This window comes from Sphaeramia orbicularis, chromosome 21 (assembly GCF_902148855.1).
Source record: "Sphaeramia orbicularis chromosome 21, fSphaOr1.1, whole genome shotgun sequence".
Lineage (NCBI taxonomy): Eukaryota > Metazoa > Chordata > Actinopteri > Kurtiformes > Apogonidae > Sphaeramia > Sphaeramia orbicularis.
In genome coordinates, this window is record NC_043977.1 from 25098650 (window position 1) to 25115184 (window position 16535).

The 16535-nt window shown below is 40.1% G+C and overlaps 1 protein-coding gene across 1 annotated transcript in view; it reads left to right on the plus strand.

Moving 5' to 3' along the window:
• The window catches only part of anos1 (anosmin 1), a 46072-nt gene that overhangs the window by 2765 nt on the left and 26772 nt on the right, over window positions 1-16535 (plus strand). The window contains exon 2 of the mRNA XM_030125285.1: window positions 2970-3017. Coding sequence (XP_029981145.1) covers window positions 2970-3017 — 48 coding nt within the window. The remainder of the gene's footprint in view (window positions 1-2969; window positions 3018-16535) is intronic.

Sequence of the window (16535 nt, forward strand, 5' to 3'; positions counted from 1 at the left end):
AAAGCATCAGCCTTGTACTGGATTATTTATGTGGGGACCCATGAAGCCAAAAACAAGGTGTGTCCATGTGGTCTTGTTATTACACTCAAAGCAATAAAAATATAACATTTTAAATTCAGTCATTCATTTCCAATGTGCTGTGCAGTTAAGCCTAAGCATCTTGCTTGAGAGATTTGTGTTTTAAGGACAGGGAAGAAAAAACATTGGAAAGTAGTTTTTCCGTGTCCCCTTGTTTTCGTCTTTGATATTAAATAACCTTCAGTGGAATCAAACCTCAGCCAGTGGTCGTCTCGTGTGTGGAGTTTTTCATTAGCGAAGACAGCGGATGAATAGGGGTCTATATAGCTCAGCCTCCCCTCTCTGTAAATGCTTTTAAACCATGACACTCCTGTCTGTAAATCTCAGCCCCCAGTGCTGCTACACCCTCAGCTACCTCATTTGACAAATAGCTTTCATCGCTAACTAGAGACAACTTTACTCTGATGTTGTTTGAAATTTTTGAAACACCCATTTTTATGTTATCGTTGGCTGTGAGCTTAACACATTAGCTCACTTTCAGAGCCCCTGTCAAATAATTCATACAAAGTGAATAATTGATGAGTTGACTGACCACAAACCTCACACCCACTCAAGTTAAAGCCTAAATCTTGAAGCCCTTTATTTTAGTGCTGCATAAGTGTCCTTAAGGATCGGTTATTTTGGTGTTGCCCGAGGACCTCTGTGCTGTCAAAGGACACACAGAGACACCAGTCTGCCCTTTGATGTCCTGTCACCTTGACCAGAAACAGAAATCGTCTACAGTAAATACTTAAACCTTGAAACCGTTCAGGCAAGAACAACTTTAGCTTAAAACCTGCCTCACCAATGTAAACTGAGATTCATCTAATCTGAATCAGGAGCACATAGGAAACAAAAGATTCCCACTTTCAAAAGGTGGAATGCTATCCTCAAAGATAAAAGGGGTCTTGTGTATGTTCCCTCAGTTGTCTAGACAATGCAGCGCGCCCATGGCCACCTGCTCTGACTTCTCAGCTGACATCGGCCATAATGTATCTCTGTGATAAATCCCCCTGTTTACACGACTCCACCAGTGTCAGTAACAAAGCACTGGGTTCACCTACTACAGGCTACTGTCTGGCCTCTTCTCCTCGACCACAGACACAAAGGAGGATATCTGGAAAGCATTCATCTACGTAAGTCCTTGACAGTCCTCAGCACTGCATAATGTCCGGACTGCTGAGGAATGCCATGGTGAGGCAGAGGGATGAAGTCCTGACCTATAATTATTCCCTGTTGGTCCCTGACATGGTGGGGTCAGGCCTGGACAGCTGGGGCAACATCCTGCTGAGCTTCTCTGATACACGGATGCTGTCACACAGCAAAATTAGCTCCTCTGTGGATCTGGCCCTGTCGCTCTTGATTGATGGCTGAAGGAAGGTGTCAAAAACACGATTGATGATTTTGGACATGGCCGAGAGTTGTAACAATCTGTATAAATTATCCTGAGGCATTGGCCACCAGTGTAAATGTCAAGGATTTATTTATGGTGTGTTGCCAACAGCGGATTTCTCATAAGTCGGTGAACTCCACAAGGATTTTAATCATGTAATAAAGTACAGCTTGAAGTAGTAGTGAGGAGTAATTCAGATTTTAATCAACATTCAGCTGGACACAGTACATGTGCAGTCTTTATGTGCAAAAGGAAGAAATTTTCACTCAAGCTCACCTCAGCCAACTTTGCACTCAGTTCCCCTACTCATGCGGTCAAGAAATGTAAAAACGATTTCTGCTCTTCTTGGTGCTTGGAGTCATATATTTTTCATCCTTATCTGCAGTTTTTGTGGTAGAGATTCTCTGTAGACATGACCATACAATTATGAATTCCTTTGAAGCCATTTGACCATTATCCTTGACACTAAAAGCACAGCACTTACTGGTACTGGATGTCAAATTAAACCCTTTAATGATAAGTTCTCTCTTAAGGTCTCATGGGAAATTTCTTCTGGATTACATTGTGGGAAAAGGCTTTGAACTTGACATTGAACTTAAGCAGACTTTTTGCCTGCAGACCCCTAAAGTTTGGCTGCAATGCACCGTTAAACTGATTTCAAAAAGAAGCGCAGCATCAAAAATGCAGCTCAGATTGAGGTACTTTGGTAGAATGAACTCAATTAATATCACATTAAATTCAGAGCCTCCAGTGTACATCTTTGGTTTTGATTACTCTTCAGTGTTCACTTTTATTACCTCTTCACAAGGTTCACATAAGGCAGTATAACAGGGGGACACTAAATGTTCCTTTTTGCAGTGCATAGCATCTTCTCAAATGTTGTCATGATGATCAGTTATTGTTACGCTCGTTATCCAAGTGCAATTAGGCTTGCGGAGAATGACAGAATAATGTTTCGGCCTAATGAAATCCAGGAAATGACCACTTGCACAAGCTATTTACCCCAAGTGGTGCTGAACTCTACAACCTCCATATTTACACGTACAGCATTTATAAAAACACCACGCTATTAGGGCCAAATGCTTGCCTTGTCTGTTTGTAGAAGGTGGTACTTCCACAGCAATTAAAGGAAATTGGCAGTATCTGCAGTCTGCGCAGGAGTGCTGACATCAGTTCCCGGCTCGGTGACCTCAGGGACGTCTGTTGAGAGATCAAACGGGTCCTCAGAAAAGCTGAGGTCACCATGCTCAACTGAAAATGACCAGAGGTGTGCCCTGGCCCTGCTGCTGTGACCCCACTTTCCTGCTTAGGTTACATACATTTACTGACTCAAGGTCTGTCTCTGAAATTTGTGTACCGTTAGCAGTATTGTTAGTCACAAAGGTCAAGACTTATAAAAGGTGCTGCTGTGATGGATGAGTAGGTGACAGCTTATTCATTTGAATAATTAACCATTTAAAGGGAACTGTCAGAATGTCCAGGATTGGAATTTCATTGTGTTTCTTCTTTTCTCTTACAGAATAATGGATCCTTGGTGTGGTGCCAGAATCACAAGCAGTGCTCCAAGGTAGTGTGATTTGTTTTTTTTTTTTCATGAATGAGACGTATGCCACATACATGTCTCATTTTATAGAAGATACTACACTATATTTGTACGAGTCGTGACAGGACTTGTATTGTCATGTCTGCAGGAATCACCTCATGAGTTGTAGACTGTCAGTAGGAAAAGTCTTTATTTCCAGCTAATCCTAACAAGACAGTTTCTCCGTTCGTTGACATTTGTTAAATTCCTCAATTAAATGATCTAAAGAAAGTAAATGCCTGGTGATTTATGGAAGCAAAGCATGAGGGTTTTTTTTTTCAACTGTTGCCATTTGAAATTTCAGTAGAAGGTAGTGCAGTACACCTCCCGCAGGGCTTGTTTGTGTTTCGTGCCCTGTCCCAAAGAAGGTTGATACAAAGCTGGTGCTGACAGCTCCTCTGAAAAGATGGCGCTGACATATTCTATCAAACTCTCCTGGAGCTGTTGACAAGGCCCTCTGAGATGTGCTGTATAGACTTTAGACAGAGGACACTGTGGAGCTCAAATAAGAAGGATGATACGCGAGCAGAGGCCAGTTCAAGTAGAAATCTGAACAATGCTCTCTGTAGCTGTCAAAACCTCTCATCTCCCCACACACAGACCGTGAAACAAGGAGTCGATGCTGTTATTCCATGAGAACTCAAAATACGATATATGTGATATTCACAGGAGTGCAGTTTTCCTTTCTCCTCAGTTTTCCTACACACCATAAAGCTACGCTGTATTATGTATGGGAAGTTGTCCAGGTGACCACAAATTATATTCCTTGTGTGTGTTCCAACAAATGTGCATAAACATCAGTGTACTTAAATAGGAATGCATGCTGAGAATTTGGGCAACTCTCAGTAACAATGGTGAGTATATGGAAATTCCTCATAAAGTGGATTCCTTTTTTTTTATCTTCAGTTAAAATATCTTCACATTTGGGTTATGTATTAATCACAATCAGTGTCTAGTATCATCTGCCTCACAAAATGACCTTTTCCGTTTGATTTCTACATTCCTTCTTTGAATTTCAAATTGTTTCCTCTGTAATTTGCATTGCCTGGGCTACAGCAGAGCCATTGTGCTTTGTGCTTTCTACTACATCTGCAAATGTATTGGTTCTTTCCCTAACCCTTATTAGCAAATATATAAACTGTGTTCCTCTGTCGCATCTCTGAATGGGCTACAATCAGGGCTCAAGTTGTCCTTTTAATTGTAATCGAACACCACATAGTAATTTAAGAAACTCAAGATAAAGTTCGGGCTTGTCAGGGTTGTTTGTCTCTCAAACCAAATCTTACATTATTAAAGACTATCTGTAACCAGTCTTTTGTCTGCAGCGTTAATGTATTGGCGCTTAAGAAGGCAAACCTTTGTTTTCACCATGCTGTGAAACTTGTTTCTCTCCTTTCCACTATGATGGCCAACACTGGCTCTTGGCACTAGTCATTCCCCAGTCGTTTTATGTTTGAAAAGGCTTTCGCTGGCTGCAAGTCCAAGCACAGCATACTGTTTTCATAATCAACCAACTAACACTGCTGAAAGTCTGCAATGGTCCAAAACTCTTTAATAGACTTCTTGTTCTCTCTGCTATAACAAGCATGTAAGTTCACACTTCTTTATCCTACTTGTTGGCTGAAAACAAATGAGACTGGATTTGGTGTAAACCCTTAAAACTAATGGCATGCTAACAGTAGTGCTGTGCAACTGTAGCTCTAGATGTCTTCATATTTGGTTAATTTAATTTCATCCTAGCTTGTGGATCAGCCATGGAGGATGTATTTGCAGGCCAGGGCACACTGCCTGTGTTAACTTCGCACCCAGAAGTCAATATTTTGGTGGCAAACATCACCACACTTCACATCCACATCAATGGCTTTAGTGCCCTCTCTGAGTTTGTGTATAGTGTGTCAAAACACAGGGCTATTGTGGCCACTCTTAACAATTGTACCAAATAGGCCCATGTTGTACAGTGGTTCCTTGTGAATAGCTCTACAGCCGCTGATTAGCCTCTTCACTTCATGAACAGTACACAGTCAAACAAGGAGACAAAGGAGGCGACTCCCGGGGAGTGCGTTAGGGCAGAAGGCCTGTCCACCCAGAGAGCTCCCTGCCTGTGAAGAAAATGTGAGGAAGCACTGCCTAATAATTTAGACAAAGATGCTGTGACCTCGTCCATCTGTTGCCGCTTTAAGAAATCAAAGCCTCCTGTTTCCATGTGTGCTGAGAAAGTCATCCTGGTCATCTCATATGCGGTGTCCAGAATCAGCTCGGGCTCTCAGTGTCCCCATTGTCATGGTAATTAACCTGCTTGCCCTCTCTCTATAGCAGAATGAGGTGGCATTTTGAGAGCTGGTGAGTCATTATCATGCCATAACGCTGGACTAGCAACAAACTCCATTCAGCAGGGGGAACAAACAGCAGGCGTTTCTATGAGCTATTGTCATTTTGTCTCCCTACTGTTAGAGCTCCATACTTGGGAAGTTTGGATGTGATCCCTGAAAGTTTTGAGGAAAAAAAAAACAAAACAAAACTCCAGGGTGTTCTTTTTCTGCTGGTGCAAAGAAAGTAGATTTTGTGCATGTGCATGGGAGAGTGTTCAGAAGGAGCCAAGAAGCTTTCCACATTCATAGCATGGCTGATATTAGCAGGGTTACTTTCCCCATGGGTGTGATCCAGGCTCCAAATCAAATGCTAGGATTGACTTAAGGCAGCTAAATGCCGAGCTGCGAAAAAGCAGTGCACTTCATTACTCAAAGTCTCTCAGGGAAGGAAGAGAAGAAAGGACATGTGCACTATGCCTGAATAACTTGGCCCGCAGTGACTTACTGGAACATCACTAAGCATTCCACAGAAAGAAAATGTTAATAATATTTTTCTTGTACACACACTGAATATCCTGAACATTTCTCAAAATAAGTGCTGTTTTCCTCCTTTGAGACTGATCTGTCAATTAATTAGATTCAATAAGCTGACGCAGCAGCCTCTAACGTTTTTTAGTAGTTGGATGTTTACATTGTTCTTCAAAGCAGTCACATCCATGCATTTTATTTACAAGAATTTGCAGTGGGAAAAGCTTTATAAAGCAACATTGTCTGGTTCCCATTTGCCGGCAATGAGTCGTGCATGTCTTTCATAGATGTCTTACATATCCCAGGTGGCTCCTTTGACTGGTCTTCTCTGCCAATCACACCCAGCGCTCTACATACCAACATGAGAATAAGAAGTGTTTACTCTTTTGGATGAACACGCGCCTTCGTCTTCACATGCTGGAAGCTTTGGAGCGGTTTGCTTGAATAACAATCATTGGAATGCTACTATGTCTCATTCAACTGTGTCTTTCAAAGCCCACTGTCAAACCCCTCTACCAACCCCCACAGTTTCTCACGCCAAAATAAAATAGTCAAATTTTTCCAATACTGTGGGTTTTTTTTTTCCAAGGACACTTGAACTTATAAAATTAAATTAGAACCACAGTCTTTTTCTTGAGTAATAATCATAATCAAGAACAAATGTGGTACATACAAGACTTTGAATACAGCAGCAACTGATGATTCTATTGATTAATCTGCTGATTGATAATTCAATAAAACAATTAACTGATAAAAATAATTTAAAAAGTCCCTGAAGGATTCCAAAGTGAGATCTTCAGAGTTGTCATTTTTGATTAACTGGCCCAAAATTAACCCTTATAGACCTAGAACTATTTTTATGGTGATTTCCTGTTGAATTTTTCTCTACATCAAACCTTTCCTAAGTGATTTAGAAACATTCATTTTAATCTTACTGTCTGTTTTTTGCATTTTCCAGTGAAGAATAAGTGTAGGTTTTATAGTAGGTACTATATTTAATTTGCTGACCATGTAGATGTTTAAAATTAGTAAATTCAAAGGTTATTATACCAGATCAGAGAAAACTGAAGAAAAAGTGACTTTTCAGGCAAAATATATCATTTACTGAATGCAAAAACAAGCATTAACCATTGTCATTTGTCAAATTACATGGGTTTTATTGATAAATTAGTGTTGCAGAAGATGATAGTGTTTCTTTGTTCACTGCGGAGCCTCTGAATGTCCAAATCAGTCATATCGGATTGTGCTGAACCTGAAAAACACTTTGCCGGAATGAAGTCAGTGTATTGATAGGTTTAGTGGTGCAACAGTTATTAAACATTTTAGATCAGTAGATGCTTTTGATCTGGCTGTTTTTGTCTTTGAGGGTTAAAATGACACACTTGTGGGAAAACGGGGGCAGAAAACTGCAAATTGAGATATCTCAGAATCTGATTCATGCTTGACAACCCACTGAAATGACTAATGATGTGCCAGAATAGTAGCTGATAATTATTTGTTTTGATTGATTAATCCATTAGTTGTTGCAGCTCTACATTTGAAGCTTTAAACGTGTGTCAGTGCTATTTACAAGTCTTTTTTGTGGTCATCTTTTTCTTTGGCGGCAAGTAGTATATTCTGAGGTTCCCTGCAAAACTGTGATAAAGTGGGTGCTTGGTGGTAGTTTACAGCTGGGCATGGCTGGGATTGTTAGGTGCTTAGACAGACTTCAAAGCACCTTTTGGTCATGTTGAGGCCAGACGCTTGTCTCACCTCTTCGACTTGGTGCTGGCCACATTACCAACACCGACACCTCAAAGCAAGCTGGAATAGAAATCAATCTGTCAAGTGGGCAGTGTCTGGATTGGCTGTCAATGTTTCTGCTAAGCAGAGCATAAAATTTGTCTGGACGAAACAACCCCAGTCATTCTGACCTGATTGATTTTCTTATTTGGTAAAACTGTTATTCACCCTGTTGAAAATCAAGTAAAAAGACCTGTCTGTAGTTTCTCTAAAGCCTTGTATTTTCTAATTTATCTAGTTTTCGGCTGTGTGAGTGTTTGTGTGTGGGTGGCAGAGGAGTGTGAAGCAGGGCTGGTCAGTCCCAGCAGGAAGGACCTGATCTGGACATGGTTGTTAAGTTTCATTGGCTAAAGGGGGGGTCGCTTCATTGGCTGCTATCTGTGGAGCTCATTATTCACATGGTGGGTGGCAGAGAATGAAAACCCCCACAGCAAAAACCAAAGACGTGGCCACAGGAGAGGAGGCGAGAAGGCCGTGGAACTGTAGTTTAGACTTCTTCAACAGTGAAAGCCCACATCTGAGGCCGCTCTCTGCAGCCATGTCTGTTCAGTATCTGAGTGATGTGCACCCCTGGAAATCCTGGAAAGCTTCCATGAAAAAAATACACACCTCATACAATTTTGTGTTTTTATTGATCCCACAGAGCATAGGGTCTGTTTAGTAGCGGCTGTTTCTTTTCTAAGACAATCAACCTTTCACAGATAGCCTGATTTCACATGTTCTCCCTGTCAGATGGGATTATATTCTCTTGAAGGATTAATGTAATCAAAGCTGCTGTAAAATCCTCTTTTAGCAGTAATGACCAGTCATACGGAGACAATCTGCTGTCATCCAAGTGTTTATTCTCATTCTGAAGATGTGCTAACTGAGTATCATAGATTACACCATACCTTTCACATTCATCTCTTTTCGCCAAATCTCATGTATTTAGAAACTAATTCCTTCAGGAGCTAAAGAGGAACATTCATCTGCATCTTAATTTGTCGTTTGTGTTAGCATTACATTTGAGAACTGACCATCATGTTAAAGACAGGACGATTAGAATGTAAGATTCTTAAAGCTCATGTACTTAGTAGATGTGGGTTTATCAATTTATTCCAGCCCCATTTAAAGCTGCTGTGTCCTGCAGTTAAATCCCAGAGATTGTGTGTGGCAGTTTCATGATGATGGAGAAATCAGAATGTGTGTCAAACAGTCAGAGATCAACAGCTCAGTTAACCTTTGACTCGGAGCTGACAAGTTAAGCTGCAAGTCTTTTCTGGATTTTCTAGACTATATCCACCAGAAATGTTATTGTTTTGTTTTCTAAAGCACCAACCAATCTTTTGTCCCTTTCTTTATTTGTAGAATTTACAGAACTTGATATAAGATTTAAAAATTCAGCACTGATTCATTGATTCATTTCAATTTTCATTGTTTTTGTAAGAATATACCCAGTCATTTGAACGCCAGTGCCAACAGTATGTCAGAGGAGAAGGTCTGGTTTCTGGTAATGCTCATACAATATTAACCACCTGCACATATCCGCCTAATTGAAGTGCATTATAAATAATAATTAAGCATCCATACATTACTTATTAGTGCAAATACAGGAAATTTCAGAGTGTTGAGTGTTGAGTTGAACCATAAACACTTTGTTCTCAACTTCTAAACATATTTAAAAGAGAATCAATCATCACTCCAACTGGAATGGCTGTGTTTTATCACTGTTTTGAGCTACAGATACTGGAAGCTTCACTACAGGAACCACTGGTATAAGGGGCTGTTAGTGGAAAATGGAGAGGGTAAGTAGGATTAGTGAATCTGAAGTGTTTCTCAAATAAACAAATGGAGATAGTGGTGGAATGTGACTAAAGCGCGGGATTAGGGCGGCTCTCCCCCCCCGATAACATACCGTGTTTTACATGTTGTTGTCCTACATTGAGACAGAATCTCCAGGTCTCATTTCGTTTGTGATGAAGAGGGATTGAGTAGTCAGAGGAGGAACCTGGCAGCAGGGTTGAAATCCTTTATCTTGTTTACTATCTCCTCAATCTGCTGTGACTGACATCGCCATAACACAAATGCATTTTTCATCCTCCGAATGGAAAATATGAGTTCATTACAGTTGCTGTAAATCTACTTTATAGACCGTTTGGCGTTGAGGAAGCATTTTATCACGTGATCCCATTTTCAACTCTGCTCTTGTGCATCTGTCATCATTATTCTGGGCGCTTGGTGTGAGAGGAGAATCAGTAAATCATGTGTTGGGCAGGTCTGACATGGGTTTCAGAAAACACTGGAGAGGGCTTGGCTTTCCCATGCCACGTCATAGTCAAGGGCCCACTGGCCTCTTTATCGCCAATCTGACCCCACATGATGGATACATCCTGTTGAGTCTAATTGTCATGAAATGTAAACTGAGTCCAGGGATAGGTGATAACTGAGGCTCTAGTTACAGCCACTGTAATTTTGACTCTTGTTGCTGCTGAACATAACAACATGAGATGGCAGCAGACCTGTAAGAGAAGGAACCCTCACCGTGGACCAAGCATCAGTGTGTGTGGGGAGTGTCTGGGTGAAACTTCAGTGTCATTAAGTATTAAGTGAACCGCTATTGCATTCCACAGCAGACAAAGCACAATTCTGGCTAAGCTGTGTGGGCTTTTTGCTCATAAATAAGGCAGGCACCTCTGATTGTGGGGTAAATGTATAATTCATGCACTGCCCCTCCTGCTCCTCCTCTTTTTCTTCTCACTTTCTGCCAAGCTATTCCTTTTCAGCTCTTTGTTGTCTGTACCCTCAACTGCATTTAAATTAATAATTAAAGTGATTCTCAAAGAATGTCTGTGACACCACCTGCTAGGTTACTCACCGTCTCTTAGCCTGGTTTGAGAAACAAAATGAAAGTCTTGAACCGTATTAGAACTATTCATTTCATTTCACCCCATTAGAGCTGGAAAGGTACCGTGTTTTAGTTGGTTGTAAATATGAAGGAATTATGACATAGGGAACATTAACAGCAAGCTTTCCTCTCGGAGCTGTAAAACATTCAGAGCTTTGGAAAATATGTCGTTATTCATGTCAGAGAAATTTGAAGAAGTCCATGTTAATTACACATTTTCAGTCATAGCGTCACACTGTATCCTGTAAGGAACTTTTTGGACGGTTAGCTGCTGACAGATAACAGTAATAGTTTTTTAGAGAGCACACATTCACACATAAACATTTCATTTTTCTTACTCAGACCAGCCATGACAATGATGAAGTGGTAAACAGATGCAAAGATGGCTGGGATCTATTGTACCTAATGACCATCTGATTTGTTTACCAGCTCATTTGGGAATACAAGGAAGCAGACAGCCCCCAGTTTGTTACCAGCATTGATTACTTTGCAGTAAAGGGGCATCTTGTCCCTCTAAAACTTGTATTGTTGTGAAAATGGGGAATAAAACCACAGAAACTCCAATATCCTCTTATTTGTTGTCTTATCTAGCTCTAAGTACAGCTATCCTCTGCTGACACTGCAGGACATCTGGGTTTCCTTTTAGGTTGCAGAAGTTTGCTTAAAGACATCCCCATAGCAACCACTGCATTGTAAGTTTATTAGACTAAAACTTTTTCTCCCAAATATTAAAAACGCACTCATATTCATCTAAACAACTTTTTTTCTATGCATGAATATGACAACATTGACTGGCTCGATGATTCCTAAATGAGATTTTCACCCATCTCTCCTTCCTGACAAGTTAAACGAGGCCTTTCGATGATTTACTTCGGCTCTTTGGAAAACTTCATCTCATATTTATCAGCACCTGTGAGAGCTTGCAGCGTATTGAGTGTCAGATTCACATCTCAATTCAGCACACTGTTAATCTTTTTGATCTACCTGATCCACCCTGCTGTCTGCTAAACACACACCTGTGTTGATTTACAGCAGTGCAGAAATTAAATACACAGTATCTCGTGGACACACTATAAGGTCGCATAAGGTTGAGGAAATAGTGTGTCTAGACTTTATAGCAGCTCAGAATAGGGATATCTTCTTCCTGATTTACTCACAATATTTTTACAGCCTTTGAAAAATAAAGTCATGCCAGATAGGTGTTGGAAAGGCTTCCTACCATATGATTTTGCACTTATTTAGAACACAGCTCTTACACTTGATAGAAATATGTGTTAGTGTAGTTCAGAGTACAGATGGGCATCCAACGAGAGGCATCTACACAGATCGATTTGTCACTTTACACAAGTTTTATTTGGATGAAAATCATGTTCAGAATGAATTGTTGAGGACAGTTTGAGATATGAAGAGTTACGGTCCTCCTCATATTAGAGCGGAGTTTAGCTCTTGTAATGTGATCCACACTAACATGCTAACAGGAATTGGACGAAAACGAAAATATTTTCCCAGCTCTCTTTGTTATATTCCAACCCTGAATATATGTGCTCTTATTAAATCTGCCGTGCTATTTGGGAAATTTAACAAAAAAAAAAAAAAAAAACTCAAGGGATTATGTGTATTATTGATATTCCTTATATTCAACAGCAGGTGGAGTCACGTACCAGAACAGATTTAGGACTAGGGGTGTGTATTGGCAAGAATCTGGTGATGCGATACAAATCACAATACTAGAATCACGATTCGATTTATCACGATATGTCATGATACTGTTAAAAAGGCAATTTTTTTAATATTGGTTTTGGTTTTTTTTTAAGATTATTTCCTTGAAGAACTGAATTACACCAGAAATAAGAACAACAGGATCTAATGCTATATCACAAAATTTTCTGTGTTAAAACTCAAATTATAACATTATGTTTGTGCAGTCCCAACAACGGAACTAACATCTGCCTCTCAGACAGTAAAAAGTGCTTTTAGGAAGCATCAAATAATCATTATTTAATAAAACAGTGTTAAATAATAATAAATAAAATAAAAACAATTAAGAAAAACAAAGAAAAACAATGAACCTCCACCATATCTACATTTGAATAAATGCCTAAAAATATCGATACTGTACTTTTTTTAATATCGATACAGTATCGTGAAATAAAATATCGTGATATATTGCAGAACCGATATTTTCTAACACCCCCACTTAGGACTACCAAAACCACCACCGAGTCAACACTATGTATCCACGGACTGTATCACTCACTGAATACATCTGTTTTATGGTATTTCTTCTTCAAACCAAAACTCATATGGTTATTTTGACAGTCAATAAAAATAACACAGTGTCTTATAATCTTGATGTGCTCTGTCACTCAATAGTTTACATTATAAGTCTGTTTAGATAGAAAACAGCGACAGTAAAACCACAAATCACCTCCGTTTTCTGTACGGTTTGTGTTGTCAATAGCTGCACTAAAGATCTGTTTGGAATCATTCAGACAAGGTCAGAACTATTACAGTTTAGTCTGAATTGTAGATCAACAAACAGTGAACTTAGTAAAGATAATAACATCACATAACTTTATACCTTCATAAGCCTCATAATTAAATTCACCCATGTAGGAAAAACACAGTGATTTCTTCATCAAACACAGTTCTTTTCATTCAGAGCTGTGTCCGGTGGTGAAAACTACAACAGGGCTTCTAGTGTTTATCACTTTGTCAATGTCTTCGACTCTAAAAGTTGTCTATTACTGGTTCTATTTGCATCTTTTGATCACCGTAGATTCAGATCCAATATACTGGTATCTAACTTCAGAGCTCATTCACAACATTCTAAAGATAATTTTAGGTCATTTTAAATAATATTTTAACATATAAATACCACCTATAGCCCATTTAATTACCTTTCAGTATGTTGTAATTCAAGTCGTATGAGTGGAAACAAGATTTCTACCCACTTCCAGGCTGTAGAAAACCTACTCTGTGAAGTAGCTTTGGCTAACCACAGGTGTTTTCAGACAGGTAGAGGTGTTAAATACGTGACTGACAGCTGTAATTACTGATCTCTGTTAAGATATCCTCTCATAGAATCTTGAAAAGTGGCTTCTCTTTTCCACAATGGCATGAAACCATGTCAGGTCGTCTATGTTTATATAAAGTCTTTATACCTGCACTGAAAGGAAAGATCTCTACAAAGAATGTGTGTTTTTCCATTTCTAAAATCTGGCATTCTCCCCACGCATTAGCACCTGCAGCTTAAACATAAGCATAAGCATAAAAAACATGATTTCTGTCATCACCCCAAATTTATGTTACAGTGTTTATGATATTTCTGGCAGGTTTGTGGTATATGATTGCATGTTCGGGCCTTTATATATACATATTCCAGTACTAATATCAGTGTAGAAATGTTAAGGTTTTCTATTGCTTCAGGTAGAAAGAAATCTAGTCTCTGTCTGAACAGATAACAGGCACTTCTTCTTGGAGCACTTCTAAAGCTTTCATGTGCATGAAGCTTCCCTGGTGGATTTATCGTTGCTTGTTTGCAGTCAGCCAGTACTGTTGCTTACTTACCCCACCTCAGCTCCACCCTTCCTCTTCCTCTTCACTCAAGTTTGCTTCTCCTGGATCCTACAACTGCCAGGATAGTCTAAAAGTAAACTTAGAGAGCCCTGAAGAGACACGTTTTTTTTTTTAGCCCAGATTTGATGTTTTTCTTCAATCTGTGATTTATTTTTTTAATTATTTTTTGCTTGCACAGTTGTATTCCGCTATTGTGTGACTGGCTAAAGAATAGAGAACCCAAATAACAGGAAAAAGTTGGAGGCCACAGAAACATGGCCTCATAACATTTCTGGCAAGTGAAAGTGCATTGGCCATGTTTGCAAAAGATATATCACATGATAAAAAGCTCATTTTTTGTCCGTGCTGCAATGTGAGCCTGGTGTTTTCAGATTTATCTACTTTGGAGAGAGCTTTGGAAAACATCCATTTTCCTGACTATGAACACATTGGCGTAGTGTAGATGGATGGCCAAAACAGGGAGAAAAGATGAGTTTTAAAATTTATCTGGATTAGAGTGGACATGGTCTAAGAGTAAGAGAGAAAGGCTGGAAAGGATAAAGGAGAGAAGTGAGGAGATAAGAACTGAGAAGAAAGTGGGGAAGAGCAGGGAGACGACAGCCAAATAAAAGTGAAATAGAGTGAGAAGTGAGTGAATACGTGGACTAAGTGCCTGTTTCAATAGAAGGAGCCGAGCCTGGCGACTTGCTCTTGGATGGGTCGATAGATATGAGAAGAAGGCTGAGAGCTGCTGGTATAATTGAGTCTGGACATCGGCGGTGTGAAAAGCGCCAGGGCAGCAGAAAATAGCCATAACTCAATGAGATTGTGGGTGAGATTTACAATGCGTGTGATCAACAACAGAGAATCCTCCATATCTGAGTCTCTCAGAGGAGTTGAGGGCCGAAACTCTATCCCACGGGGCGGCAAAGGCACCTTGTAAATATGTGTTGGCACCACATGAGCTTGACACTGACGGTCAGCGCTCCTTGGGATCGATTTTTTTCGGCTTTCAGAAGTCATCTCGGAGCATTCAGCATAGCAGAGAGCAGACCGTTTGTGTTTACAGACTTGTGTAGAAGCAGGTAAAGCGCAGTTAGCAGCACGAGATTTTTTGTTGACTTAATTCTATTTGAGAAATAACAGGATTGGGCGTAGATGTCTCACACGTCTCCCTGTGACTGAACAAATGTATTCAGGCAATAAGGAAAATATCTAATGCTTCAGTATGAATTATGGCCCGCCTTTTATTTTGTATACACAGGGTATTTTTAAGCCTGGGGCATCCCGACTGGTAGCTAGCAGTTCATGCTTCATTAAGCAAAACAAAACACTTGCGTGACATTTTATATATGTACTTTTTTCATTGTTTATGTTATTCTAGTCACTCATTCGGGGCTGTAAGCATTTTTACGATGGGTGGAGATAACCGCACTCCTGTGACTGAGAGAAGGAGTTCTATGCACAGCACAGCACCCCCCCATCGAGTCTCTCCCACCCTCACTTCCCCCATCTCCCCCCCTCTGGCTTCCCCAAGCCTCGTCCCAGCCATGACAAAGTGAGGATGGGCTGTGGCATTGGCTGCCATTCAGGCTGACTCTCTCATCGGCCCCACAGAATGCCTTTCAGGGTCCCCCAGAGTAACAACTGCTGCGTTTTATTACAGCGTGAAATGGGGAGTGAAAGAGCGCTATGGATGTTCCTACTTAACCATGCAGAATGTGTCACTATTGGGTAGGAAGATAAGAGGACAAAGGGGAAATCAGCCGCTCAAATGCTTTTGTTAAGCCCTAACAGCTCAAGTCCATAGAAACAACCCATGTTCTTGTTTACATCTCTGAGCAAAACTATTTGTGCCTTTTTAGATGAAATTTGTCCAGAAATATGTTAACATCACTTAAGATAATTACATGCATTCCTTACACTATTCAGACAGACAGTAGCTGTGTTGCCAGGTTGAACGTTTTGCTTGAGGGAAACCCAGACACTGGCACCACAGCCTTGCAGATACACTATGTCCAGCTCAATTATGTGCTCTACTAAGGTTGCACTGTGTGTTTGCCCAGATTAGACCTCAGAAGTCAAACACTAGCATAGCTATTGGCAGTGCAGGATGCGCAAATACTTTATGACTCGAAGCCTCTTGGGTTCCCACTCATACTAACTGTTACACCACATATATCACCTGTTCAAAATTCACATTGTGCAAACTTTGACACAGTCTTTGCTTTTAAGTGCCACTTAAAAACGGCAATAAACTTTACTTATGGTTTAGAGCAATTTGATGCTTTTTTGTTTATTGTAAATGGCAGTTTAGTGGTCAAATTTTGACATGCCTAGGGCCGATCAAAGAAATATTAATCTATGTGAGTATATATGAAAGGAAAAGTACAGGTATTGAGTGGAAGAGTTTGCTTTTACATGTAATGTTCTTTCGGCCAC